This window comes from Hemicordylus capensis, chromosome 10 (genome assembly GCF_027244095.1).
Source record: "Hemicordylus capensis ecotype Gifberg chromosome 10, rHemCap1.1.pri, whole genome shotgun sequence".
In the NCBI taxonomy this organism is placed as follows: Eukaryota; Metazoa; Chordata; class Lepidosauria; order Squamata; family Cordylidae; genus Hemicordylus; species Hemicordylus capensis.
The window spans coordinates 8,959,779-8,985,035 of NC_069666.1; the positions used below are offsets into that span (position 1 = coordinate 8,959,779).

The 25,257-nt window shown below is 46.4% G+C and overlaps 1 protein-coding gene across 2 annotated transcripts; it reads left to right on the plus strand.

Annotated features, from left to right (window-relative positions):
* Positions 1–371: 371 nt before the first annotated feature.
* Positions 372–24,780, plus strand: TICRR (TOPBP1 interacting checkpoint and replication regulator). Of its 2 annotated transcripts, none has more exons than XM_053272649.1 (22): positions 372–2,056; positions 2,499–2,784; positions 3,299–3,540; positions 4,963–5,206; positions 6,418–6,547; positions 6,712–6,851; positions 7,400–7,609; positions 7,863–8,011; positions 8,797–8,897; positions 9,304–9,397; positions 9,662–9,741; positions 11,235–11,474; positions 12,467–12,563; positions 13,161–13,224; positions 13,721–13,855; positions 14,215–14,305; positions 14,876–14,937; positions 16,290–16,439; positions 17,892–18,037; positions 18,252–20,466; positions 21,758–21,877; positions 24,412–24,780. In XM_053272649.1, the coding sequence occupies exons 1-22, from the start codon at positions 1,397–1,399 to the stop codon at positions 24,495–24,497; spliced, it is 5,742 nt and encodes a 1,913-aa protein (XP_053128624.1). In that variant the 5' UTR covers positions 372–1,396; the 3' UTR covers positions 24,498–24,780. The 2 variants fall into 2 exon arrangements, with proteins under 2 accessions (XP_053128624.1, XP_053128622.1); XM_053272647.1 differs by having other exon boundaries at positions 376–2,056; positions 24,345–24,780.
* The last annotated feature ends 477 nt before the right edge of the window (positions 24,781–25,257 follow it).

The following is a 25,257-nucleotide window of genomic DNA, read 5'->3' on the forward strand; positions in this document are numbered from 1 at the left end:
TCACACTCCACCGTCCAATCAGCGTCTCTCAAATGGTTCAGCATATCAAAGCGTCCGTTCCAATCCTTCCGTCCAATGAATGAAAGGAACAGACTGAGAGTGTGTGTGTGTGTGTGTGTGTGTGTGTGTGAGAGAGAGAGAGAGAGAGAGAGAGAGAGAGAGAGAGAGAGAGAGAGAGACTCTGTTAGGAGAAATCCATAGAGCTAGAACACTAGAGCGGCACACAGCTTCAATCAACTAGGGAAAAATCCACAGCCCAAAAGCTGGAGAACGCGGGCAGCAGTCTCTTATTCACTAATATGCAGTCCTTACTGTCGCGCCCAGTCCCATACGAAACCTGTTCTCTACTCCAATGCCAAGTAGTATAGAGGGCTTTCCGCCACAGAGACACCAAGGCCCAGAGCGACATCATGAAGCAATTCTCACTTCAATGCAGGAAAGACTTTCGCGACTTGAGCCCGGAATTTCCCTGTTAAGACTCCGCGTTCGATTACTCTGGTCGCTTCGTGCCTCTGCAGGGAGCTTGGCGAGGACCTCGCGAGACCGGGACGGAGCCTGGGAAACAGTCCTAGCCAATGGGGCGAGAGAAGGCGAGGCGCACCGGAGCCAATGGGAAAGCGAGGAAGCGGAGCGCGCCAGCAGTTGGATTGCGGGTGTCGGGTCGGCAGGAGATAATGGCGGCGCTTTAACGGGGAGTTCAGAAAGCTGGGTGGGGAGGCCCTAGTAATTATTAAAAATAAGATACTAAGAGCCCCCCGTGTTATTATTTAAAGCCCCCCTATCCTTTTACGGGGGAGGCGAGCTTACGGGGCGGGGTAACCAGGGCAATGGGAGGAAAGGGCAGTCAGCAGTATAGGGGGGACAGGTAGGGTGGTCACCAGGGCAACGAGAGGAGGTGGGGGCGGTTACCGGGGCAACAGGAAGAGAGGGCAGTTAGAGTACAGGGGACAGGTAGGGGTTGTTACTAGGGCAACCTCAGGAGGTGGGGTAGTTACTCAGGCAACAGGAGCAGGCTGTGGTTCCCACTTGGAGAAGGGAGACGAAAGGAAGGAGGATTTTGCTGTTGCAGCTGCAGAGGGCGTGCATCCCCTTCCTTGGGAGGGGGTGCATTCTATGGGGCTGCTGAGGTTGATGGTAGAGGGTCCCGCCTGCATGTCCCAAGAGAATCAAGGTTCTTGTTTGCTTTGAAGTCCCTGCTGAGGTCAGTGGGGCTTGTTTCCCAGTAAAATGTGTTTCGAATTGGAGCCTGAGGGTGCTATTTAAAAAAGAAAAGAAACTACATTAGGTGGCTTAGCGTGCTGGTTTCCACGCATGGTGTGTGTGCACTCGTCTACGTTCTCCACGGCTGGTTCCTGGAGGATAAGTGGCCGGAACACAGGGCGCCTGCTGCAGCATCATGGCCTGCTCCCACAATGTGGTATTTCTGCTGGACACTGCCGGCTCCGTGCAGAAGACAAGTCTTCATCTGGGCACCTTGAAGATCTTGAACTATTTGGGCACCAGGTTTGGCCTGGCCAAAGTCCGGTGGGGCTTCAAGTTTTTTGATTCTCTAGGTTTCCAGGGAAGGATATCCAGAGTGAGCAGTTTCAGGGAGCTTGGGTCCCGCAGCTGGGAAGACTTTGAGGAGGAGCTGGATGCCAGGCTTGGAAGTCAAACTGGCAGCCCTCCCCTACCTGGCCCATTGCCTCGAGCTACTTTGACTCGGAACATATTGAAAGAAACGTTACTTGATTACCAATGGGACCGGCCTGAAATTGCCTCGCCAGCCAAGCCGGTATTGAGGAGCCAGAAAAGCAAGTTTGTGTCCACCTTGGACAAGCCCCCGGCATGCGTCAGTCCTTCTGAGGGCTTTGCGAATGCCATTTTCCTCTTCTCTCCCTGCCCTCATTCTCAGAGGGAGCTGCTGCAGTTTGTTTCTGGAAGTCTTGCTCATTTGTCTGACGAACTGCTCACTTCACATGATGTGGCAGAAAAGTTTCTACCCAAGAGAATCAAGGAGATGATGGCTGGCCAGAAAATCACTTTGTATTGGGTGGACACTGCTGAATGGTCCAAGGTAATCTGAGAGAATTAATCACTCAGGATAATGAATCTGTTTGCTGTTAATCCCATTTATATTTTGCCTTTCCTCCATGAAACAGAGGGTGGCATTTCCTGGGCTTCCCATGCTTGTGAGGTAGGTTAGGCTGCAACAGTGATGATCCCATAGTCATACTGTGAGCTTCATAGGTCCCAAGGGTAAAGTTGTGCCATCGAGTCGGTGTTGACTGCTGGCAACCACAGAGCCCTGTTGTTTTTTTGGTAGAATACAGGGTGGGTTCCCCTTGAACCAAATCTGGGAGTAGCACATAAGCCTTAAGGCATGCCCATGTTTGTGCCTGTAGTGCTAAATCATGGTTTATGGTTACTTCTACATCTGAACTGAGCCACTGTATAACTGACCATTTGATCATCTCACTGATAATGCTAACCTGAACTTGCCTGTCAACTTGTTTCAGCTTCTTGAATCTCCGGATCACATTGGCTACTGGACGTTGGCTGACCTGATGCGCCTTTTGGGTGGCACCATTTTACCATCTCAAGCCTTAATTCAGCCTTTAAGTTACCCCAGAGGAGGGGCCACCGCTGTCTTCCCTGTGGAGCCTCAGAATTCTGAGCCACCATTCACATCATGGACTACAATATTGCCTTTTGATTCAGCCTTGAACTGCCTTTTTGCCTCCTCTTCTGCATTACGTCTTTCATTCCCACAACTGGAAGGCATGCTGTTCCTCAACACTGATGGTACTGAAAGAAATAACTAGTTTTTTAGCTAGGAAAGGATAAGGTACTTTCCCATCTGGGGTGGACCAGGTGCTAAGGAAACGAGGCTTTGTTGTGTTAGATCAGTGTTTTCCTGCCTTCCCTGCTTAGCAAAGATGATAGTTCATGATCACTACTGCAAGTCTAGCATGAAATTGTTCATGCTAAAACTGTAAAACTCATTGATAAGATCCTGCTTGCCAGAGAACTGGAAGATAACAAATTTAATATTGGTGGTTGTTTTAAAAATGACAGGGATGTCGTAGGGTGTTGGTATCAGGCTAACATCTGCCTTATGAGAGTGCACTGGAAGCTTTTCCTAGGTAAAGGAGTAAGACCCCCACCCCTTCTCTGCTTCCAAGCCTGGTAAACAAAGTTCTCAATCTTCCCAAGGTCACTGAGTTACCAGTTAACCTACTGCATGATTGTTTCTGGTTTATCTGTTCATTTCGCAAGCTTTTCTTAAGCCTCGGCATTTGTGTGTTACCTTGAACAGGAGGAGAAAAGCCACGGGGTTGTGCTGTGACCTTGGAGCCCCTCACTGTGATCCAGCGCTGCTTTGAAAGCCCGGTCAACATTTCTCTTAAATGCACCATGTCGGGGTGGAATGCAATGCATGCTGGGAGCTTCTGCACAGAGACTTGGGTTCTGCGGAGTTTGCCAGCAGGACAGTCAGTCCAAGAGGCTGCTTGGTTTCCGCAACTTCTGAAGTGTGTTCGGGCCCAAGGTTTACACATGGTGAGTGTCTCGGTCTGCTCTGAGTAACTGCTCTCAACTAGTTACAAATAGAGAATGTGGCAATGACAAATATTTTTATACCACTTTTCAAAAAAAGTTCCCAAAGCAGTTTACATAGAAGTAAAGTGAATTTAAAAAGTAAATAAATGAGATGGCTCCCTGTCTCCACAGGGCTCATAATCTGAAAATGAAACATAAGATAGACACCAGCAACAGCCACTAGAAGGATGCTGTGCTGGGGTTGGATAGGGGCAGTTGCTCTCCCCCTGCTTAATGTAGAGAAAATCACCACTTTAAAAAGATGCCTCTCTGCTCAGTTTGTATGAGTTTTCAGTATCTGTATATAGATGCATGTGCATGCGCACGTGCACAAACCCATACACATGCTACATTTATAGCATATTCTCCCTGTAAGAAGCTCAGCAGAGCATAGGTGGGTTTACCTGGGGAATCTTCCACAGTGGCCAGTTCCACCGCTAACTAGGCAAAGCACCACCTTTTACCTAGTGCTTCTCTTATATTCAGTAGGGGAATAGGAGGAATAGGTTAAGGACCTTGTTAATAATGTTCTCATTTTGTTAAACACGTCTCCCACAACTTCAGATGTTATATATTCAGTTGAATTTGACTGCTTTTCACAGTTCTTAAATATTTCAAATCAAATTTATTACCGTCCACGATCAGCTTATAAACAAAATACAGAAAGGAAAAGCAGAGTATTCAGTCCAAACATATATATTATAATAAAGCACAAATATAGTATAATATTCAGCAGCTCTTACAATATGAATATTGCAGTCTCCCTAGGATTATTTGTACAATGTAATTATCTGTCCTCTAATATTGTAGACGATAGCACAAAATTTGGCAACTGTAAGAGTAATTTCAATATTAGAGTCTGAAAGGATAAGAGAGACACAAAAGTTAACTGACCTGCCTGGGAAATTCGTTAAAATAGTAGTGATGAAAAGATAACAAATATCTCTATAAAAAGCCAATAAAGAAGCACATGGCCCATGGTTTCCACCATTCCCATTTGGCAGGGACAAAGACATTCTGCGTAAAGTAACTGTGCAAATCTCTCCTCCATTACAGCTGAGGGCAGTGCTCCAAACTGGGCCACGGTGTAAGCTCTCCAATTTTTGGAGACTACAAGGCTGCTAAGATATTCCGTTGGAGTAAAGTTTGTACTATGAGTTATTAAATATTTAAGCTGAAATCCTAAAGACACTTAATTTTATTTATTTATTTATTTATTCAATTTTAATGAAAAGCAAGTACTGTAGATGCAGACTTGCTTCTTAATAAACACGTATGGGAGATCTCAAAACATCTCTCTCTAAGTAATAGTTACTTTTCTCTGAGGAAGTACTAGCCTATGTGCATAACTCTTGCTTAATCTTTTTCTTGTTTGCTGGGAAGGTTGCTGAAGTGTCTGCATCCGGAGCCTGTTTCCCCTGCACGGGGATTTTCTCCCCCATCTCTGACACAGCTGCAGTTCTTTCTCTGCTTTGTGCTGAGAGAGCTTCCCAAGCTGAGAGACCCCTCCGGCCAACCTTTGTGGAGAGAAGCCTTTCCCTAGAGGAAGAGCTCAGCCTTCCAGAAATCGTGAGCAGTGTGCTAAATCACATTGGCGACTTGAAAGAAGATGATCGGGCAATTCCCGGTGAGCTTCCTTGCTTGCTTGTTTTTCAGCTCTCTACCTTCAGGGAGCCTCTTCCAAAATGATCTCTTCATACTTAGCCCCCCCCCGCTGTGTTTGGACTACAACTCCCATAATCCCTAGCCACTGTGGCCAGTCGCCAGGGATTGTGGAAACTGTAGGCCAAAATTGAGTGTCCCTAGTCTAAACTGACTGGCAGTGACTCTCCGGGGTTTCAAATACAGCTGTCTCCCATCCCTACCTGGAAATGACAGGGATTGAGCCTGGGACCTTCTGCATGGAAAGCAGATACTCTACCACTGAGCTACGGCCCCTTGCGTGAAAGAGGGGAGACAATCGCTTGCTTAGGTTTGTTCTTGTTACACTAAACCATGGTTAGAAGAAGCAGCAAGTCCACCCATTGTTCTAAACCAGCTCATTGCCTTACCTGCTGAGAAATCTGTTGTACTGGATGGGGGTTATGGGGCATATTCTAGGGCATATGTTAAATTGTTGGGCCTCTCTGTTGCCCTGCTCCAAATAGTGACCTAAAACATGTCCAACACTCCCGTGCAGTTGCATACTGGAGTGAAGTACTGGAATGAACCGCCTTGAGATTTTTTTAATGAAAGTCAGTATAGAAGTCTAACAATTAAAAAAAAGTATGGGGACAAACCAGCTTTCAGATAGTCTTGACTATCATGATGTATCTTCTCACTGACAAACCCTCAATAGGTTACCAAGCAATCCTGCAGATCTGATCCCAGTTTGATATCCTGGCTTGTTTGCAAACTGGTATTCAAATAAACTGGGAATTGTGTTAAACCACAAACAAGCTGCAAAATTCCTCGCATATTGGGCTTTTGCTAGCTAATAACAAACAAACATGGTTAGATTGTGGTTTAGTGTTTCATCTGAACCCGGCCCCTGCCTGCCTTTTCAAAACACAGCCAGTTTTCAGATGCAAAGTGTATCTGATGCTTGTGATGCATGGATCTGAACTCTTGTTCTTTTAATCAGCAGTATGTGCTACAGACGCAGGCCTGTAATCTGAAGGTGCCATTCTGTGCACAATTACCAGTGAGTAAGCTCCACTGAACTTGGTAGGATTTACTTCTGAGTAATTGTGCAAAGAGTGTGAAGCAATTTCTGCCTTAGCTGTGTAGAGGGCTAAGACCATTGATAATTCTTGGGTATTCTCCCTCTCTCTCTTTTTAAAAAAACTCCTCCTTCAGAGCCCCCGTTTCCAGAATGGGCCCAGCAAGAGCTGCACCGCACCCATCACTGGAATCCTGCAGCGCTTGAAGGCTGGTACCTTTCCTCAAACCTTTGTGGAGCGAGTCCTCATCTGATGGAATCCTTCAGGTAACTTAGTTTTGATTTATCTTCAAGGGCATTCTAATTTAAAGGAGGAGAAATTTGTCTAGCATCCAGAATGGGCCATAATTCGCCATCATTCTATTAAAATGCAACTGACCTAAAATATATTTGACTCTTCCCCCCACCCCTTTACACCTTCTTTGGCACAGGTTGCTGGAGGCACCTTCTGCTACCAAGGAGGAGTCGCCAGCCCCCAACATGGAGGTAACTCACTGCCTGTCTGAATTTTACCAGAGGAAAGCTTCCGAAGTCTCTGCTACATCCCGTCAACAGGATCACAGAAAGAGACGTATGCATGCCCTGCCTTTTTGCCTTTGTTTCTTTTTTGGTATTCTGATTAGCATACAAAAAGAGAGAAATCATTCATTGATTTTTACCTATTTACATGTTTAAATATTTCAGGATTGTTCACTTGAAATAGCTATGCTAGGAACATAGGAAGCTGCCTTATACCAAGTCGGTCCTTCTAGCTCAGCACTGTCTATCCTTGAATGACAGTGGCTCTCCAAGGTTTTAGGCAGGAGTCTCTCCCTGCCCATCCTGGAGATGCTGCCAGGGATTGAACCTCGGACCTTCTGCGTGCAAAGTAGATGCTCTACCACTTAGCTATGGCCCCTGTTAAAGTTTTTAAGGTTGCTTTATTATTATTATTTTTACCTCAACCTCTACATTTCTCCCAATTGTTCCATTCTGCATGAGAGCTCTTGTGTGTACCTAGTTGTCCCTGATCAGATGTATTCCTGTGCCATTTGCACATGGTGTACCATTGGTCTGTTGGACTGTGCTCCACTGCAATTTATCTGACTTCAGATATGCTTACACTTATGATTCGAGCAGGTGGCGTGCCCCGGACTCCCGTCAGAAAGAAGATGCAGGCCATGTCTCGCTCCCTTCAGATGCTGAACGTCGCGAGGCTGAATGTAAAGGCTCAAAAGTTCCAGCCCGATGAAGAGCCATCAGTCGGCGAGAAGGCATCCCACAGGCCCTTGTCAAGAAGGTGGGATGGTAAAGTGGAAGAAAAAGGACGGACGGTGAAAACCAAGATAGGTGCGTGCAAGTCGAGATCCTTTGCCCATCCTGATCAGTCAGTCCTTTTCTTTTGAAGCCAAAGATCTACTTCCTCATCAGAAAAAAGATATTTAGCCTGCCCTATCCTCTATGTCTTCAACCTCATAAAAATAATAATCCACAAGTAATTGACAAGAAGCATAACCATGCCATGCAGTCCTGGCTCCGGGAATTGTACCAAAATAATGAAAGGGTTTGTTCTTGCTTCCAAAAAAAATTTTTTTTTAAACAGGCTTCACAACTGAGGAGGAGATGCTTTCCTTTTTAACGGGAAGCTACCAGAAGGCTGTAACCGATGGAGGAAATTTGTTTGACTGTGCCCAGAACATGGTGACTGCCGTTAGTGCCTTTCAGAAATCAAATGACATCCAACAGAGAGAGGTAGGGTGGATTGAAATACATAGCTAGATAAAGCTGCTTCTAATATAGAGGGAAAGAGAAACATAAAGCAGGTTCTTAAACACTAGGTGGTTTCATGCTCTTGTTTAAATGATGCTGGAATAGAAGTGGAAAGAGAAAATGGGGGTCACCTTAAAAGAACCCACAGAGCTTTTCTGTATGACAAAATCTGCACTGTTGGCAATTGAACAGTGGCAGTGACAGGGAGGAGAGATAGTCTTGTAGTAGCAAGCGTGCATTGTCCCCTTTGCTAAGCAAGGTCCATCCTTGTTTGCACCTCATAGCTATAACTCCAGTTAGCAATCTCTGTTTTCCCTGGTTATGAAAACATTGCCAAATATAATAGAATTTTTCCAATTCCAAGTCTTAAGAACCAAAACAGATTCTTGTTCAAAGGCGTGTTTCAGAAGTGACCAAATAACTCTGATTTGGTCTGTATCGAATGCTGCCTGTAAGACTTGGATACTGAATAGGCCTCATACCATGCTCCTGTACAGCACCTAGCACAACTGCAGTTTAAAAAGGTATGAAGCAGTGGAATCCACTTCTCCGACTGGCTACAGCCTTGATGATTTGGTGTCTTAACGCATTGTTCGTTATATCTTATCAGGATTCATCTTCCCCTTCCAAGTGTGTCTCTTGACCTTGAAAGTGCAAATTTGAATTGAAAGTACAACTGTAATTATTTGAGCAGCTGTTTCAATGGGTTACTCTTAGAGCTACTGTCTTGACATCACTGTTTCTACAGCCGTGTTTTCTGTCCACAGACAGCCTGTATAGATATAATCCGAAGCTGCCTCCTGAAGACCAGCAAAACTGTCCGTCAACAGTTGGGTAGCAATCCTGATAAGGAAGTAAAAGTCAGAGAGTAAGTCAGAAACTTTTCTATTTCCAGAACAGTTTGTGCTTAAAAAAAGAAGAAAAAAGATCAGTGTTGTGTTATAACAATGTTAGAAAAGAACAAAATCAAAGTTGTTGGACAATATATTGGGTTCCAATACAAGATAAATGAAATTAGGCTAGAGCTAATAAACTGTTTGCTTGTTGTAGAATGGTTTACTCTGATGATTAAGGCTAAACATTCCCTTGTGTGATAGTGGAGGAATTCGCTAGTTCATTTTTTCCTACAAAATAACTATTAATATTTCTTGTCTTATTATCAAAAGGAAAATACTTATGTGCAGTGACAAATCACCCAAATGTGCCTAAGGTGTAAATAAAGGTCTGAAGATCACAGCAGTGAATAACTTCTTCCCACCACTTTATTTTAACAGGTGCCAGCTTCAGGTGTATTTGCGCCTGGAAATGTCCCTGCAGTGCCCCTCCTTGCAGAATGACACAGGTGAAATGGAACAGCTTGTGGAGGAGGTAGGTAAAGAAGCCTAGTTTCTGAATGCCAGAGACAGAAGGAATTCTCTTTCAGAATCTATCTGCATAGCATGTATTGGAATCTCTCCAAATCTCAGATACATGCTGCCGCTCCCAGCACTGGGCAGTAGTTGCCATTTCTGGTGCGGGGGGCAGGCAAGAAGGTCCATGAGGGGGGAGATATACAGGGACGCCTGGGCACTGCAGCAGTGCTCTCCCCATGAGTAGTTCCCAATGCTTTCTCTATACAACTCTCTCTTGCAGATGACGGAAATGCTGCGTATCTTGTGCTTGACCGAAGACCCAGTGTACTTGACCAGGTTTTTGGAAGAAATTGTAGAAATGTATGTAACTTTGAGGTGCTGCCTGAACAGCCTTTACAGATAATTATCACAGTGGAGAAATCAGCAGAGCTTCTGTTACCCAGAGGGTTTGGTCTGAGAATGATTCATTGAGACATAGTAGAATTCAGGCAAACCTTGTAAAGGTTAGTGAGTTAAGAGCTCTGACTGGCAAGCATGTTGGGTTTACCACGACTAGATCGCTTTCATTGTAGTTTTTAAAATCTTAAATCACAATAAAATGGGCAGTGTGTTCAAAGGGGCATTTAAAATGTTGTTTGATAAAATAGTAAAACCAAGCCATATTTTAAAAACGTCTGCCAGTTCTTTAAATAGTCAGCTGATAGTATTCTAAATGTACTTTTCTTTCTTTACAAGCTGATTTGGTGTCTTTTTTCCTTCATTGGTGGAGTTTATCGAGGAGTGAGGCTACTCCTCTCACCAATTTCAGAATCAGGCTATGCAAATGACTTTATTCTTAGTCTCCTTTAGTGGGTCCATTCTCTCGTGCCTCCTCAAATTCCATATTACCTGCATTTTTCAGATGTGTCCTAGGTCTAGCCCTCTGAAACTTTTGTTGGGCTAGCAGCCAGCTTCAGGATTTCTAACCAGGAAATCTAACCTAGGGAAGGTTAGAGCATTTGCTCCAGTAAACAAATACATTTCCCAGCAGTTTATTTACCAAATAAAGCAAATGCATTGTTTTATTTACCAAATAAATAATTTATTTATTTATAATTCCAGCAACAGGAGACTGAGCTGAAGTAAAAGGCAACTGCAGAACTATAAACACCTTTACATAACACTTTAAAGATTTAGTGCACTAGAAGGCTTGGCATGAATCTCAGCTGCCCAACAAGAGACCAAATTTCAAACGATACAGGCACAGTCCAGCTGAGTTTACTGGCTGGATAACTGGGGTAGTAAAATCCCAAGGTGAGGAGTAGCAAACAAATGCAGCTGTAGGTTGATTTTGTGGTAGACATGTACATCTGTCAGAACTGATAGAACCATCCTAATCTCCACCTAGAATGGAGGCATACTTTGCAAGTTAATGGTGAAGCAAGGTACAGCACTGGGTAATGGAAGTCTTCCCTAATATTCAATCAATCAATCAATCAATCAATTTCTATATATAATATGAGGTTAGGATCCCAATCAATGATGCAATTTCCAAAGGGTTTCACAAAGGGTTGTGTTTTGTCTTTTTTAGAAGAAGAAAAAAAGACTGAGGCCCACTGCCGCTGCCCTCCCCCCTCCTCAGTACAGCCAATACCTTTTGATGACTTGTTATGTGCCAGGAGGAACAGGCCCTCCTGTTCATTATGGAGCAAGAAGCCTCCAAAAGTGTGTGTGTGTGTGGTGGCGGCGGGGGGAGTTTAAAGTCCCCAGTGTTGGAGCTGACTCAGAGAGTGGCATGGTGCACTGGCCAGCATTCGATGGCACATTTGGTAAATGCTGGTCTAACACCTGTTCTTGTCATGCTGTTTTCTTAGGTATAAGCAATCTATACCAAGGATCCTTGGGGACTTGTACTACAGTTTGGGAATACAGATTCCCCCAAAGCTGGCCTCCGTCCTGCCTGCAGACTTCTTCAGTGATGACTCCATCAGCCAGAGGAGCCAGACCGCGTCCCTTCCCGCTTCCACAGCCTCTGTGCCAGCTTCCAGAACAGCTTCCTTAAGCATTGAGGCAGACCAGCTGGAAGAACTGCGCACCCAGTCGGCCAAGAAAAGGTGATTGTGTTCCCAAGCCAATGCCACTGAATTAACAATAGGGTGGGCTTTATTTCACTTCTGGATTATTGTGTTCAGGCTTAAAGCATTCAAATAATCTGGCAAACATCTCAAAGATGCTTCAGTGTCGGATGGGACCATAGCTTAGGGATAGAGGGTGTGTTTTGCATGCAGGAGGTCTCGGGTTCACTCCCTGGCAGCATCTCCAGGTAGGGCTGGGAGAGACTGTTGCCGGAAACCTTGGAGAGTCACTGCCAGTCAGTGCAGACAGTACTGAGCTGGATGGACCACAAGTTTGACTCCGTATAAGGTAGCTTCCTGTGTTCCTATGGTAGTTCAGCCTGCAGGATTGTGGGTTGGGTTAGAGCAGGGGGTGGTTCTTTTTCTCTTCTGAGGCTTCTACACATCTGAAGCCCTGGAGAGGTGCCACCAGTCTGTGTAGACAATACTGAGCTAGCTGGACCAAGGGCATGACTCTGTATGGTAGAGGGTGTGTTTTGCATGCAGGCCTCGGGTTCACTCCCCCTCACTGGGCTGGGAGAGAAAGACTGCTTGCCTGCCTTCCTTATCTTTCCATGTGAATTCTGAGTGCATTCTAGGGTGTGCTTTTCAGTTCACATGGTATGAAGCTGAGGCCAGTATGCTTGGCCTTCGGTGGTGCCCTGGTTTTAGAAAATGTGTCATTTGGGGATTCAATCTCCCTTTTGTCCCTTCCATTTCCTTTGATTCCATATTATTAAATATTGACTTGGCAACAATATTTTACTCGTCACAGCTCAAAACATAGAACTGAGGCCATCCCTGCCTAGCGAGTTTAACATTGGTCTTGGAACCACTCTGGAGACAATTTGTGGGAGTACGTTGGGGTCAGCTCAAAATAAAATAAAAATGTTGAAAAGCCAACCTTATTCCAAGCTTGTCACATGAAAGCCCTGCTTCTTAAAGATCCTGGGTGAAATGTGTGTTCCTGCAACTCTGTCCTGTGCTCACAGAAAGAATACGTTGGCTAGACACCGAAGTGTGACAGAAGCAACCCAGAACTTACGCCAGATAGAGATCCCTCAAGTGCCCAAAAGTCGTCCAAGAAAGGTAAAAAAAAAAATTCTGTAGAGCAAGCGAAATGTACGACCTTCTTAAAGCAAAACAACTTGGTCACACCTGAAATGTTTGTCATGGGCCTGAAACCCCTTTGTGTGCTTGCCTGCCTCTTGCCTGCATACAGAACCACCTATAGAATTCTTTGCCATGGGCCACCTGCTTGGATGGCTCTAAAAGGGGCTTAGACACATGCATGGAGGAGAAGGTCTATCAGTGGCTACAAGTCTAGTGGCTGTGGGCCACCTCCAGCCTCAGAGGTACGATGCCTCTCAATACCAGTTGCAGGGGAGCAACAGCAGGAGAGAGGGCATACCATCAACAACTGCTTGTGGGCTTCCCAGAGGCATCTGGTGGGCCACTGTGTGAAACAGGATGATGGACTTGATAGTCCTTGGGCCTGATCCAGCAGGGCTGTTCTTATGTACTATTAAACATATTTTATGGAAGGAAGTTCCCTTTATTTGAAATTTTGTGGAACTGCTTTCCCAGCCAATGGATTTTGTTTCCAGCATTAGTATTCAAAAGGAAGCCAATAAGTACATTCGGTTTTTTCGAAGCCATCCTTACATCATCTTCTGTTGCTTTCAGGACAGCTCTCGTGTGTGCCCTGATGGGAAATTGATGCCAACCACTCAGAAAGTGGCAGTCCAAGGTAAGCCTGCCTTTTTTTCTTTAATAGCAAGTTAGGGGTGGTGGTTTTTATAATCCCTTTATTTTTAAGTAGTTTATATACTCAGGATGATGCATCTGGCTCGGGCTCCTGTTCTTCCCCCATTTTATCCTCTCAACAGTCCTGCGAGGTGGGTGAGCCTGAGAGTGAGTGAGTGACCCAAGGTTATCCAGTGAACTTTATGGATTTGAACCTGGGTCTTCCCAGTCCTAATCCAACACTCTAACCACTACACTACACTGGCAGTTTAGGAATCCTGTGGCAGCAGCTGGGAGAAGGAGGGAACAAGGTTCTAGGAGAGCACACAATCCAACTTCAAAATCCTTCTCAATTGCTTTAATTCTCATAAACAGAAATAATTGTTCTTAAACTGCTTAGAAAGGTTTTGTTTTCCTCGGAGTGTTTGCTCTGTCTTATGGGAACAGCAACCATGAAATCACACACTGTTTAATATTTTGCCTTTCTGATACCTCTTTAGAAGTGACAAAGGTGCGACGGAATCTCTTCAATGAGGAGATGCTTTCGCTGAGCAAGAAGATTCCCCGAAGCCAGTCAGTGTCTGCTTTGGAAGGTCTGAAACACAAGAGCAGCCGATCTAGCGAAGGCCCGAGAGGTGAGAGAGGCCTTGAAAAGTGCACAGAGAAATATATTCCCCGGATTGAGTGCTGCTTTGTTCTTCCTTAATTCTGGAACCTGTACTTGCTGCCTTTTCCTTTAAAACGACAGCAGTGCATTCTTGACAAAGGGAAAACCACCCTCATTTGTCCCCCAAAGAACTGGTCATCCAAGTATTAAACTTTGCAGCCTTATTCCCTGGGGTGAACGATTGGAGATAAACCTTTGCTATAATGTAGAGGTTCCCAAGTTTATGAGATTTCTTGGCACATTCTTGCTCTGTGTGTGTGTGTAGATAGATAAACTTGCTCAGTGTAAGGTAGTTGCCTTGCTAGGGTTATTCTTTATCACTTTCAGACAATCACAAACTACTGACCACACGGGTGGCAGAGACACCGCTACACAAGCAGATCTCCAGGCGGCTGCTGCACAAGCAGATTAAAGGCCGGTGAGTTAAGGCACCAGATTCACTGAGCAAGTCACTTGCTGATGTTCTTTCATAGGGAGTGGAACTCTTTAGGCATTCTGTTAAGAACATAAGGACAGCCCTGCTGGATCAGGCCCAAGGCCCATCTAGTCTAGCATCCTGTTTCTCACAGTGGCCCACCAGATGCTGCTGGAAGCCACAGGCAGGAGTTGAGGGCGTGCCCTCTCTCCTGCCATTACTCCCCTGCAACTGGTTCTCAGAGCCATCCTGCCTTTGAGATTGGAGGTGGCCCACAGCCCTCCGACTAGTAACCATTGATGGACCTCTCTTCCATGAAGTTATCCAAACCCCTCTTAAAGCCATCCAGGTTGTTGGCTGTCACCACATCCTGTGGCAGAGAGTTCCACAAGTGGATCACACGTTGTGTGAAAAAGTACTTCCATTTGTTGGTCCTAGACCTCCTGGCAATCAATTTCATGGAGTGACCCCTGGTTCTAGTGTTGTGTGAGAGGGAAAAGAATTTCGCTCTCGCTCTCTCTGTTCCCTATATGTTTGTTGGTGGTGGTGCTTCTAAACTTGTCTTCACCATAGGTGTTCAGATCCTGGGCCTGAAGTTGGTATTGTAGAAGAATCACCTGAAAAATCCATCACCTGTAAGTATTGGTATAAAGTGAGCTCTTTCTTTACATGTTGATATGACTCTGAAGTTTGGTCATTCAGCTGTAATTGACTTTCACACACTGTGGAGTAAAAAAAAAAAAAAGGTCACCGTGAAAGTTATGATGTGGCAGTATTTGGGTGCCTACATGCAAGTACTTTTAAGATCTACATGCAAGTACTGTAAGAATTCTAAGACAAGAATTCTGACCTGACCAGTAGATCACCTGTCTTTTTCTTGATTCATAAAGCAGCTTCTGGATTTGGGAGAGAGGGCCGCTGCTAAAGCAACAGTTGTTGTTGTTGTTTGTTGTTGTTGTTGAAGCCTGCAGGGCAGTGGGTAGCTGTGTGCCTCCATTCTCCCTCAGTGGGAGAGTATATATCCAGCGTCAGGTTGCCCCTCCCACCTGCTCCTGGGACAGGGCCAAGAGGTGCCCTTTCTTTCACCAAAAAGCTGGCAGAGGAGAATGGAAGGAGAAAAGTCCGGGCTGCACAACTTTGGCCCTGCTGCTGCAGTTGCTGGCTTACAACTCTCATAATCCCTGACTATTGGCCACTATGGCTAGGGATGGCCACCGGAATTAGATTTCCAGATATGGTCATGCTTCTTCAGCTGCTCAAGTAGTGATGGGTGATACAAATGCTTTCCTCTGACTCCAGAAAGTCCTAGGAAGCTGCCTTATACCAATTCGGACCTTTGGCCCACCTTGCTCAGCATTCTCTACACTGGCAGCAGCTCTCCAAGGCGTCTTTCTCCGCCCTGCCTGGAGATGCTGCCAGGGATTGAACCTGGGACCTTCTGCATGCAAAGCAGAGGCTCTATCACTGAGCTGTGGCCACATCCCCTAAGGGGAAAAGTCTTACAGTACTTGCATGTAGTTACCCAAATGCAAACCCTGCTTAGCAAGCGCGGGGGGGGGGACCACGTTCTCTACCACAAGACCAGCTCTCCTTCCCTTTCTAGATCTTCACTGGGCTCAGAAGAGTGGGGAGGGGAGTGGCCTCCACATCTTAACTTTAAATCATTTAAAAGACCTTTCCTGGAGAAGCAGATGTCTGTCTTGTTCCTGGCAGGAGGAATACAACACAGTTAGCTATCTCCCACCCCAGTGCTTAAAGCTGACCAGGGCAAAAAATGGTCACTGTGAAAGTTATGTTGTGGCGGTATTAAATTTTTTAAAGAAGTTAACAAGCCATGCAAAATGGGGAAGGGGGTGCCCTCAGAACACTCCATTTCAGCTCTTTTCATGGTGCTGATCTGGGACCTTGTCTCTCACCTTTTGGTGACAAAACCTAACACCGAGTGCAAGAGAAATGCATCCCTCCCTCCATTCTTGCTTCCTTAAAGGTGTTTTAAGAAGGAGCCCACGGATCAAGCAACTGTTGCTGGACAGAACACTCTCCGGCTCCTTCCACGCCTCCCAGCTTCGTACAAGAAACGTGCAACCAGAGCATTCGGCGGATCGGGAAGGGCTGGGTGCTCAGGAGGATTCAGCAGGTATGAGAGTGCAGAGGTGATGGTTTCTAGCCTGCAGAGTACCTGTCTGGAAAGACACCTGTGCCTTGGAACAAAGGAGGTGTTTATCTATATCTGGGCTGCTCAACTTTGGCCCTCCTGCAGATGTTGACCTACAACTCCCATAATCCCTGGCCATTGGCCACTGTGGCTGCGGATTATGGGAGTTGTGGTACAAAAAACAGTTGGGAGGCTAAAGTTGAGCAGGCCTGAGCCTTTTTTTTTTTTTAAGGGAGATTAATATTTCCATTAAAGTCTTTTACTCACAAGACTGCATGTGCTGGCCACTTGTTCAGAAATACTCTGCAAGCGAGACAAGAACCTGACAACATACCATTAGCACCCTGCATCTCTCCTTACAAACGCTGCTCTTAAAATCAAGAACCTAATGCTGGGGCTGGAGGAGAAGAATTTCAAACAGTGCCCAGGGCTGGCTTGTACAAAGTCAGAAATTCCTCCTTGAGGTTCCAAATGTATAGTTGTGGCATTTATGCGTGGGCCAGAACAACACCTTCAATGACAAAATGACATCTGGGCTGAATAGCAGCAAAGCTGCCCGGGGGAGGCAGTTTGCAGTGAGTAATGGCGGATGGGAGGGAGTGCTTAGCTGTTCTACCTACTGCTCCCTCCGTCCTGCCTCTTATCTATCTACATCAGGGCTGCTGAACTTCAGCCCTCCTGCAGATGTTGGCCTACAATTCCCATAATCCCAGGCTATTGGCCACTGTGGCTGGGGATTATGGGAGTTGTAGTTCAAAAACAGCTGGGGGGGCCTAAGCTGAGCAGGCCTGATCTACATGATCCACAAAAACAGGCCTAGTATAGTGTTCACCGCATCTTGGGGAACAGTAGCGGAGGGAAGGAAGCTGTAAGGGGAAAGCAGCAAGTGGTAAACCTCTCCACTGGAAAGTGTGCCCTCCTCCTCTTGCTCTGTAGCTATCGAGTGCAGACCCAGGTCTCTGTCAAACATGCCGTTCTGGCCACGGTTTTCTATGAGCGAGAACGGTTTGGCTCTCTTACAGTCACCTGTAGGGAGGAGAGCTGGCCTTGTGGTAGCAAGCATGAATTGTCCCCTTCGCTAAGCATTTGGATGGGAGGTGACATGTGTGAGCACTGTAAGATATTTCCTTTAGGGGATGGGGCCGCTCTGGGAAGAGCGCCTGCATGCTTGCATAGAGAAGGTTCCACTGGCATCTCCCAAGACAGGGCTGGGAGAGACTCCTGTCTGAAACCTTGGAGAGCTGCTGCCAGTCAGCAGTGGCAATACTAAGCCAGCTGAATCAATACTCTGCCTTGATATAAGGCAGCTTCCTGTGGGATAGGAAACGTGGATAGCCAGCAACAGATTGTCTTCAGTGCTTGAGGATGCAGCAGTGGACAGCTGGCTTCTAGTAGGTTTCAGTCGTCTCAAGTGCTACCTTCTTTGGTTTTCAGACTTGGCATTGCCTCCTGTAAAGAGAGCTAATCAGTCCCCCAAGAGCCTTCTCTTTGGAGCAGTTCTAGAGGTTTCCAGTTCTGGAGGAATGGATTCACCTAGAAGAAGAAAATCCTTAGCATCGGATGAGCCTGTAATTTTTCAGGTAAAATTTGCCCCTTTGATGTTTCAGTCCATTACCTAGTTGTATCTGGACTATGTACCTTATGAGCAACCACTTCTAGTGCATAACATAAAACACGTGGTGTCTTAGTTGGCAATTGAATTACCAGGGATTGAATGAAGCTGTTGGTATACAGAGTTCTGTTCTTATTCCTGTTCTGAAGAAATTATCAATTCTTGGTTTCCCCCCACAACAGACACCAAGAAAAACTTCTACCTGGTCTTCTCAGAGGCTCACGAGCCCCCCCACCAACGCACCGAGAAGATCTCCTCGGATTCGTGAGAAATTACAGCAGACCCCTCAGAAACTCCTAGCCCCGAAGCAGGCTGCAGCTAAGAACTTGGGAAATCTCTTTTCCCCTAGTAAACGGAAAAGCAAATCCTTGCCCAAATCTTGGGGGAAGGAAGGAGATAATTTGGTACAATCAAATCTGAAGAAGGAAGAGGTTTCTTCCCCTTATAAGGCAGCACAGCCACAAACACCAGGAAAGCAAGTGAGGGGTGAGACACACGATGACGTATTTGCTTCGCCTTCAAGGAGTTCCAGTTCAGCAGCTGCTCCATTTGCGGCAACTTCATTCCTGTTGAATCCCTGTGGGAAATCACTCCTGGAGCTGCAGTCCCCAAGGCGCTCCTTACGAGTGGCTCAGCAAACAGCCTCTTCAGCCTCTGCTCAGAGACAAGATCTTGAGGCAGAACCACATTTACTATTGAATTTGGCCTCTGTGCCCCCAGAAGCAAGGCCCATGGGATCCGGAGGTGTGCCTTCAGAGCAGCCTTCAAGCCCCAAAAGTGCCAGCCTTATTGAGACCTTAAAGCAAGACGAACCTGCAGTGTTGCTGACTGATGACTCTCTGTCTTGTAGCGTATCCTTCAGTGCTATAGGCACGTGTGCACTTTCCCCTGCTATATCTTCTGAGCTGGACAGGGAATCTTGTGCACCCTCCAATTCCCCTTCCCGGCTTCTGAAAGTCACAAATGCCTCCCCGGCAAAAGACGTCCAACCTTCTCCTTGCTTGTCTGAAGAGCACTTAAACACGTGGGGCGGTCAGGAGGGGCATCTGTGTAGTGGCAGTGCCGATCTTTCTGCTCAAGCCGACCTGTTCTGCAAACCTGGGACTCCTGAAAGAGAATCCTTGCTTCAGAGGCAGCAACAAACAGCTGGAGCCATGACCCCAAGTAAGAGGGGGAGTTTCAAAAGATGCCTGTCTCCTGAGCTTTCTGCTGAAGACCACAGGCATATCCCCAATGCCATTGTGGTGTGTGAACGCCTTGATTCCTCTTCCCTCGCCAACACAAGGGACACCCAATCCTTTGCAGGTAGTTCTCAAGTAGAAAGATGCCTGGTGGCTTCACAAGGGAAACTTTTGCCTGCGGATAAATCTATGGGTTTGCCGCGGCCATTTTTCCCGAGCCCTCCTGTGCGTGGCCAGCTTTCCTTGTCTGCAACCCCGAAATCCGGTTCTTGTGCCTATGCGTTGCGCTGCACCCCAGACAGAAGGCAACGGGAAGCCGCAGCACGGCTAGAGAACCGCGAGAAGGCAGCCGCTTTCAGTACTCTTCCAACTATGCCTATGTTGCCTTCTGCAGCCAGCCCACCAACCTACGAGGTTGAGCTGGAGATGCGAGCGTCCGGCCTGCCCAAGCTCCGGATCAAAAGGGTGGCCTCCAAGTCAACTCTGGAGCTGCAGCCTCCCATGGAGACCAGGAAAGCGAAAGGCGAGGAAAGCGATCTGGCCCCAGGAGACCTTTCTGTGAGCTGGTGCAGTAGGCACCCGGGGAAGACGGAAGCGGCCTGCATTTCACCGTCCTGCCTCCACTCTGCCCACAGTACTCCTGGGAAGCTGGGAGGCGGGCAGACCTATATCTGCCAGTCATACACACCCACTCGCTGCCCCTCGAACACCACTTCACCATCTCATGGCAACGTTGGCATTCCCTGGACACCTTCTCCAAAGCAGAAGGGGAAAATTACCCCTGATGCCATCAAGGACTGGCCACGGAGGAAAAGGGTCATGATCAGCTGCAACAGAAACGAGAGGCTGGCAGATGCTGGCGGGGAAACAGCAGCCTGCGATGAGCAGGGCATGCGGACTTCAGAGCTCCTTGGTGGTGACAAAGCGCTGCTCCTGGGGGAGTTTGGACTCGAAGGCGTCTACAGGCTTCAGGACCGGTCGCCTTGCAGTGACATGGAGCCCAGAGAGGAGGAGGGAGCCTGCCAAGCGGCTGCCAGCCTCAAGCCTGCCAAAAGGGCCCTTGAGCACCTCTCGCCAGAGGAGGGAGGCAGGCAGGAGGCAAAAAGGACCCGTCTGAAAATGGAGGACTCCGGTGCGCCTGTTTATTCAGTGGAACAGTGGGGCACAGGAAAAGAGAGGGGAGTCCTGGAGGAGGAGAACATATTCAGCTTCTCAGGTACTTGGAACTAAAATTCAGAGCTGGGGTGGGAGGAACGGAGGGAGGAGAGTGCAAGATGAGATTGGGAAGAGCAAAAGGAGCCATTCAAGTGAGTCATGCAGTTCACATGATGATAGATAGATAGAGGAGAAGCATCCTACCCAAGTTCAGGAGCTGCGTGCACTCTTGTATTCTGCTTTGTACTCTTTTAAGCCATGGCTTAGCCGCATTAAGCGGTAGTACTTGGTGGTATAAACGCCACCTCGTTTCCCATAAATGAAAAGGGACCTTTTTCTCCTTAAAGAGAGCGATAGGGTGGTCAGGTTGCAACAAGTACTCTTAAAAGGTAGGAGATGAGGAAGTGATCGTGTGTGAGGCTCCCACGCGTAGGACGGCTCCGTCCTACCCAGCAGCTGTACCAACTGTTGAAAGAGGTAGGAGGAAAAGCCATCTTACCCAGTGGGAGCCTTAAACACGATCTTATTTTTTACAGCTACTATGAATATTTATATACCACTCTTCAACCAAAGTTTTGCTGACAGGGAGTGGGGTTTGAGGTCTCAGTGTCCCTTCTGGGGCAGAACCAGGTCTTCCAGATGGGTTTGCGAACAAGGCAACTTGTTGATAGCTGGGTTGAATTTACGAGTCCCTCATCCCCACCCCACCTCCCAATCAAGCTGTATTAGAAGTACATGAATGACTGTGTGATAGCTGATAAAGATGTCAACCCAACAATTTTCTTGGCTCTTGCTATTTAAAATATGCCCTCCCCATTTATCATATTCATATACTGCCTGATATATACGCAGTGTTTAAAGATTAATAAAATCTTTAGCTGATCTATTTAAACACTCTAACCTTGAAGTCCTAATTCAGCAACATTCCTGGTGTTTCTCACACTACAGATACTGGAGATGTCCTTGACTATTGAAAACTAGGGATGTGCACAGAGGCACGGCCCAGCACTGGGGGGCATGTAGCTTTAAGGGCAGGGGGGTAGTACTTACCACTCCCGCCGCTTTCCCCCCTCCGGCGCACGACTTTATAGCAAAGATATAAAGGAATGGAACGCTGCTGCCCCAAATCTTTGCTATAGAGTCGTGCTCCGGAGGGGGGAAAGCAGCAGGAGCGGTAAGTACTACCCCCCTGCCCTTAAAGCTATATGCCCCCCCACCGCTGGACCGGCCCCAATCCGGACTGGTTCGGAGGCCTCTGCAATGGCCCCGGACCAGTCCGGTGCACATCCCTATTGAAAACCTAACAAGCAAGGTTCCTTAGATATTCTAACTTTGTCATCGTCCTCCTCCAGGATTGACTCCACCCAAGTCGTCGTCGAAGAGTTCCATCTCTGCTAACAGCCTTTGGGCACTGACACAGTCTCCGCTGCTCTACCAAGGACACACCCCATCCCTGAGGAAGTGTTCCCCAGGTAAAGTTGCTTGGAATTTAAATGCCCAGCTGTGCAGTGCCTGGAAGAATCCTGAATATAGTACATGAGCCAGCTGGAGTGGTCGGTACCATCTCAAGGGACGAATGCTCATTGTGATTTTTGAAAAGGTTTGTACCCCAAAAGATGGAAAATAAGCAAGAGCATTGCAAGACCTTCCAGCTTTCAGGGTGTTCTCATGCTTTGATTGTCCTGACCACCAGGCCTGCAGCAGCCAAATTTGCAATGGTGTTTTAAAAGCTTTTAAATGACTATAAAATGTCTTGTCTTAAATTTTCAATGACAAATGATTATAAAATTTCAGAGGAGTGGAAATTGGCAGGAATGTCCTTGAAAGATTACTCAATGGAGATAGAACATTGTTCATTGTTACTCTAACCCATTGTTACTCTAACCCTCTAAGCAAAAGTGTCTGCAATTTTATCCTAATGGTTTGATGGTAAGGATAAACAAAACTCTAAATGCAGCAATGCTATTGCCTATTTTCCACCTCCAGGGGGTAGACAGTGCCAAAAATCACTGAGAGCCTTTGTCCCGATATGGTAGTGATGGCCAAAATTTGTTGGCCTGGCTCATGGCCTAATACAAGGGTTTTTTTGATGGGCCAATTTCCAGACAGATTGGCTTTCAAGGGGAGATGGGAATGGTATTTCCTAGGGGGATCTGGGAAACTACAGGCCAGTTAGCTTAACTTCTGTACTGGGTAAATTGATGGAAAGCATACTTAAAGGACAGAGTTATAGAAGAATTATATACAAAATCATAGAAGAACAGGCCTTGCTGAAGGAGAATCGCCATGACTTCTGCAAGAGCAAGTCTTTCCTCACTAATCTTTTGGAGTTCTTTGAGAGTGTCAACAGGCATGTGGATAAAGGTGATCTGGATGACATACTTGGACCTCCAAAAAGCTGTGGTCAGTTTCTCACCAAAGGCTCTTGAGTTTGGGGATAAGGGGACAGTTTTGTGTGTGTATTGGGAACTGGTTGAAGGACAGGAAACAGGGTAGGGATCAGTATTCTCTCATTTTTTTCATCTATGTGTCAAAACAACGTGTGCACACATGCATTCAGAGTGCGGCCTTCCTGATTCAACCTGAGTGGGATGTGTAATTTACTGAGCAGACATTTTAAAAACTTGTGAGCATGCTCATGCCTTAGAGGGAACACTGGTAGGAATAAATGGAGAGTTTTAACAATGGAGAGAAGTTAGAGGGGTCCCCCAGGGATCTGTACTGGGACCAGTGCTCTTTAACTTATTCATAAATGAACTAGAAGCTGGGGTAAGCAGTGAAGTGTCCAAATTTGCCGAGGACATTAAACTATTTAGGGTAGTTTACCTTAGGTAGTTTACTGTTCACAAACAACAGATTGTGAGAAGCTCTAAAAGGATCTCTCCAAACTGGGTGAGTGGGCAACAAAATGTCAAATGTGGTTCAATGTAAGTAAGTGTAACGTGATGCATACTAAGGCAAAAAAAACACCCCCAACTTCACATATATACTAACAGGGTCTGAGCTGTCAGTGACTGACCAGGGGAGAGATCTTGGGGGTCGTGGTGGACAGCCCATTGAACACGTGTCGACTCAGTGCATAGCAACTGTGAAAGAGGCAAATTCCATGCTAGGGATCATTAGGAAGGGGACTGAAAATAAAAATGCTAATATTATAGTGCCCTAACACAAATCTGTGGTGCAACCAAATTTGGAGTACTGCATACAGTTCTGGTCACTGTATCTTAAAAGAGAAATTGTAGAACTGGAAAAAGTTCAGAAGAGGGCAACCAAGATGATATGGGGGCCTGAAGCACCTACCTTATGAGGAAGGCTTTGGGGGGACATGATGGAGGTGTAGAGAGAGTGGACAGAAATTTTTGTCCCCCTCTCACAACGCTAGAACCAGGGGTCATCCCATGAAACTGAAGGTTGGGAAATTTAGGACCAACAAGAGGAAGTACTTTTTCACACAGAACAGAGTTAATTATTTGAATTCTCTGCCAGGGGATGTGGTGATGGCCACTAGCTTTGATGGCTTTAACAAATTCATGGAAGACAGGTCTATCAATGGCTACTAGTCTGCTGACTATAGGCCACCTCCAGCCTCAGAGGCAAGATGCCTCTCAATACCAGTCGCAGGGGAGCAACAGCAAGAGAGAGGGCATGTCCTCACTTCTTGCCTGTGGTCTTCCCAGAGGCATCTGGTGGGCCACTGTGTGAAATGGGATGCTGGACTAGATGATCCAGCAGGGCTGTTCTTATATTCTTATTGTTCAGCAAGCTTCTTGTTCTCAAAGAACCTATACTTGAGCAGCTTTCACAGTTCCTTCAAAAGCCATTTGATTCTCCTTGCTTGAGGCAAGCCTAAACTTCTCTAGATGAATGGCTAAGTGCACCTGCCTGCCTCCCCCCACCGCCGCACATCTGGTATTTTCATAAGCTTTGTCTCCCATGTAGATGACAAGTCCGATGTTTTTGCCGCTGCCAATGAAGACTTCTCTCCATTTTCCTCTGTTGCCTCCAGACGGCGTTCTCTCGCTAGGACCTACTCCAGGAAAAGGTTGCTTAGCTGATCTTTGGGGCAAGGTCATGCTGTCTTGGACAATTTGACAAAGACTGGCTAATAGTGCCGCCAACAATGGAGGTATCTCTTGCTCATGAAGTCACAACTAGGTTCCAGCACTTGAAATTAGCTTGGGAAACTTGTGTCGACTTTGCACCAGACTCAGGAAGAAGAGTGAATGATCAGGCAATGAGAACTGGAAAAAGCTGGCCTGAGCCTAATAAGCTTTTAACTTGGTTATTATTATACCATCATGTCTGGGTTTTAACCACCAAGGAGAAAATGACCACTTTTTAAACAGTTCTTTGTAAAATAAATTTGATCTCACGAGTTGCTTGTCTTAAAGATACTATAAAGGTTAAGTGGGCCATCGAATCGGTGTCGACTCCTGGCAACCACAGAACCTTGTGGTTGTCTTTGGTAGAATACAGGAGGGGTTTACCATTACCTCCGCCCGTGCAGTGTGAGATGATGCCTTTCAGCATCTTCCTATATCACTGCTGCCTGATATAGGTAAAGATACTGTAAGGGCACATTAAATACTAAGCATTTCTGTGCTGGTGGAGCACTTGCCTTCCATGAAGTCCAGGGCTAAACTGGGCTTTCTAGTTAAAGGATCGAGCAGTAGGGGAGATTAGAAAGATCCTGGCATCTGGGAGAACCATTTCCAGTCATCAGCACTGGGCTACATAGACATCAGCAACTACAGTATGTACATATAGCTTATATACCAGCCAATTTCATGTCTTCCTTGCAGTAAAAGCACATGAATTTACATATATGTAACCTCATTAGTTTGAGTATGGA

What these genes read in the sequence shown, in the direction of transcription:
- TICRR (XM_053272647.1), top strand. Translation starts at nt 1,397, where the DNA reads ATGGCCTGCTCCCACAATGTGGTATTTCTGCTGGACACTGCCGGCTCC. An exon ending in GACGGTGAAAACCAAGATAG is followed by an intron (nt 7,610 to 7,862) that starts GTGCGTGCAAGT and finishes TTTTTTAAACAG; the next exon opens with GCTTCACAACTGAGGAGGAG. An exon ending in TCAGAAAGTGGCAGTCCAAG is followed by an intron (nt 13,225 to 13,720) that starts GTAAGCCTGCCT and finishes ATACCTCTTTAG; the next exon opens with AAGTGACAAAGGTGCGACGG.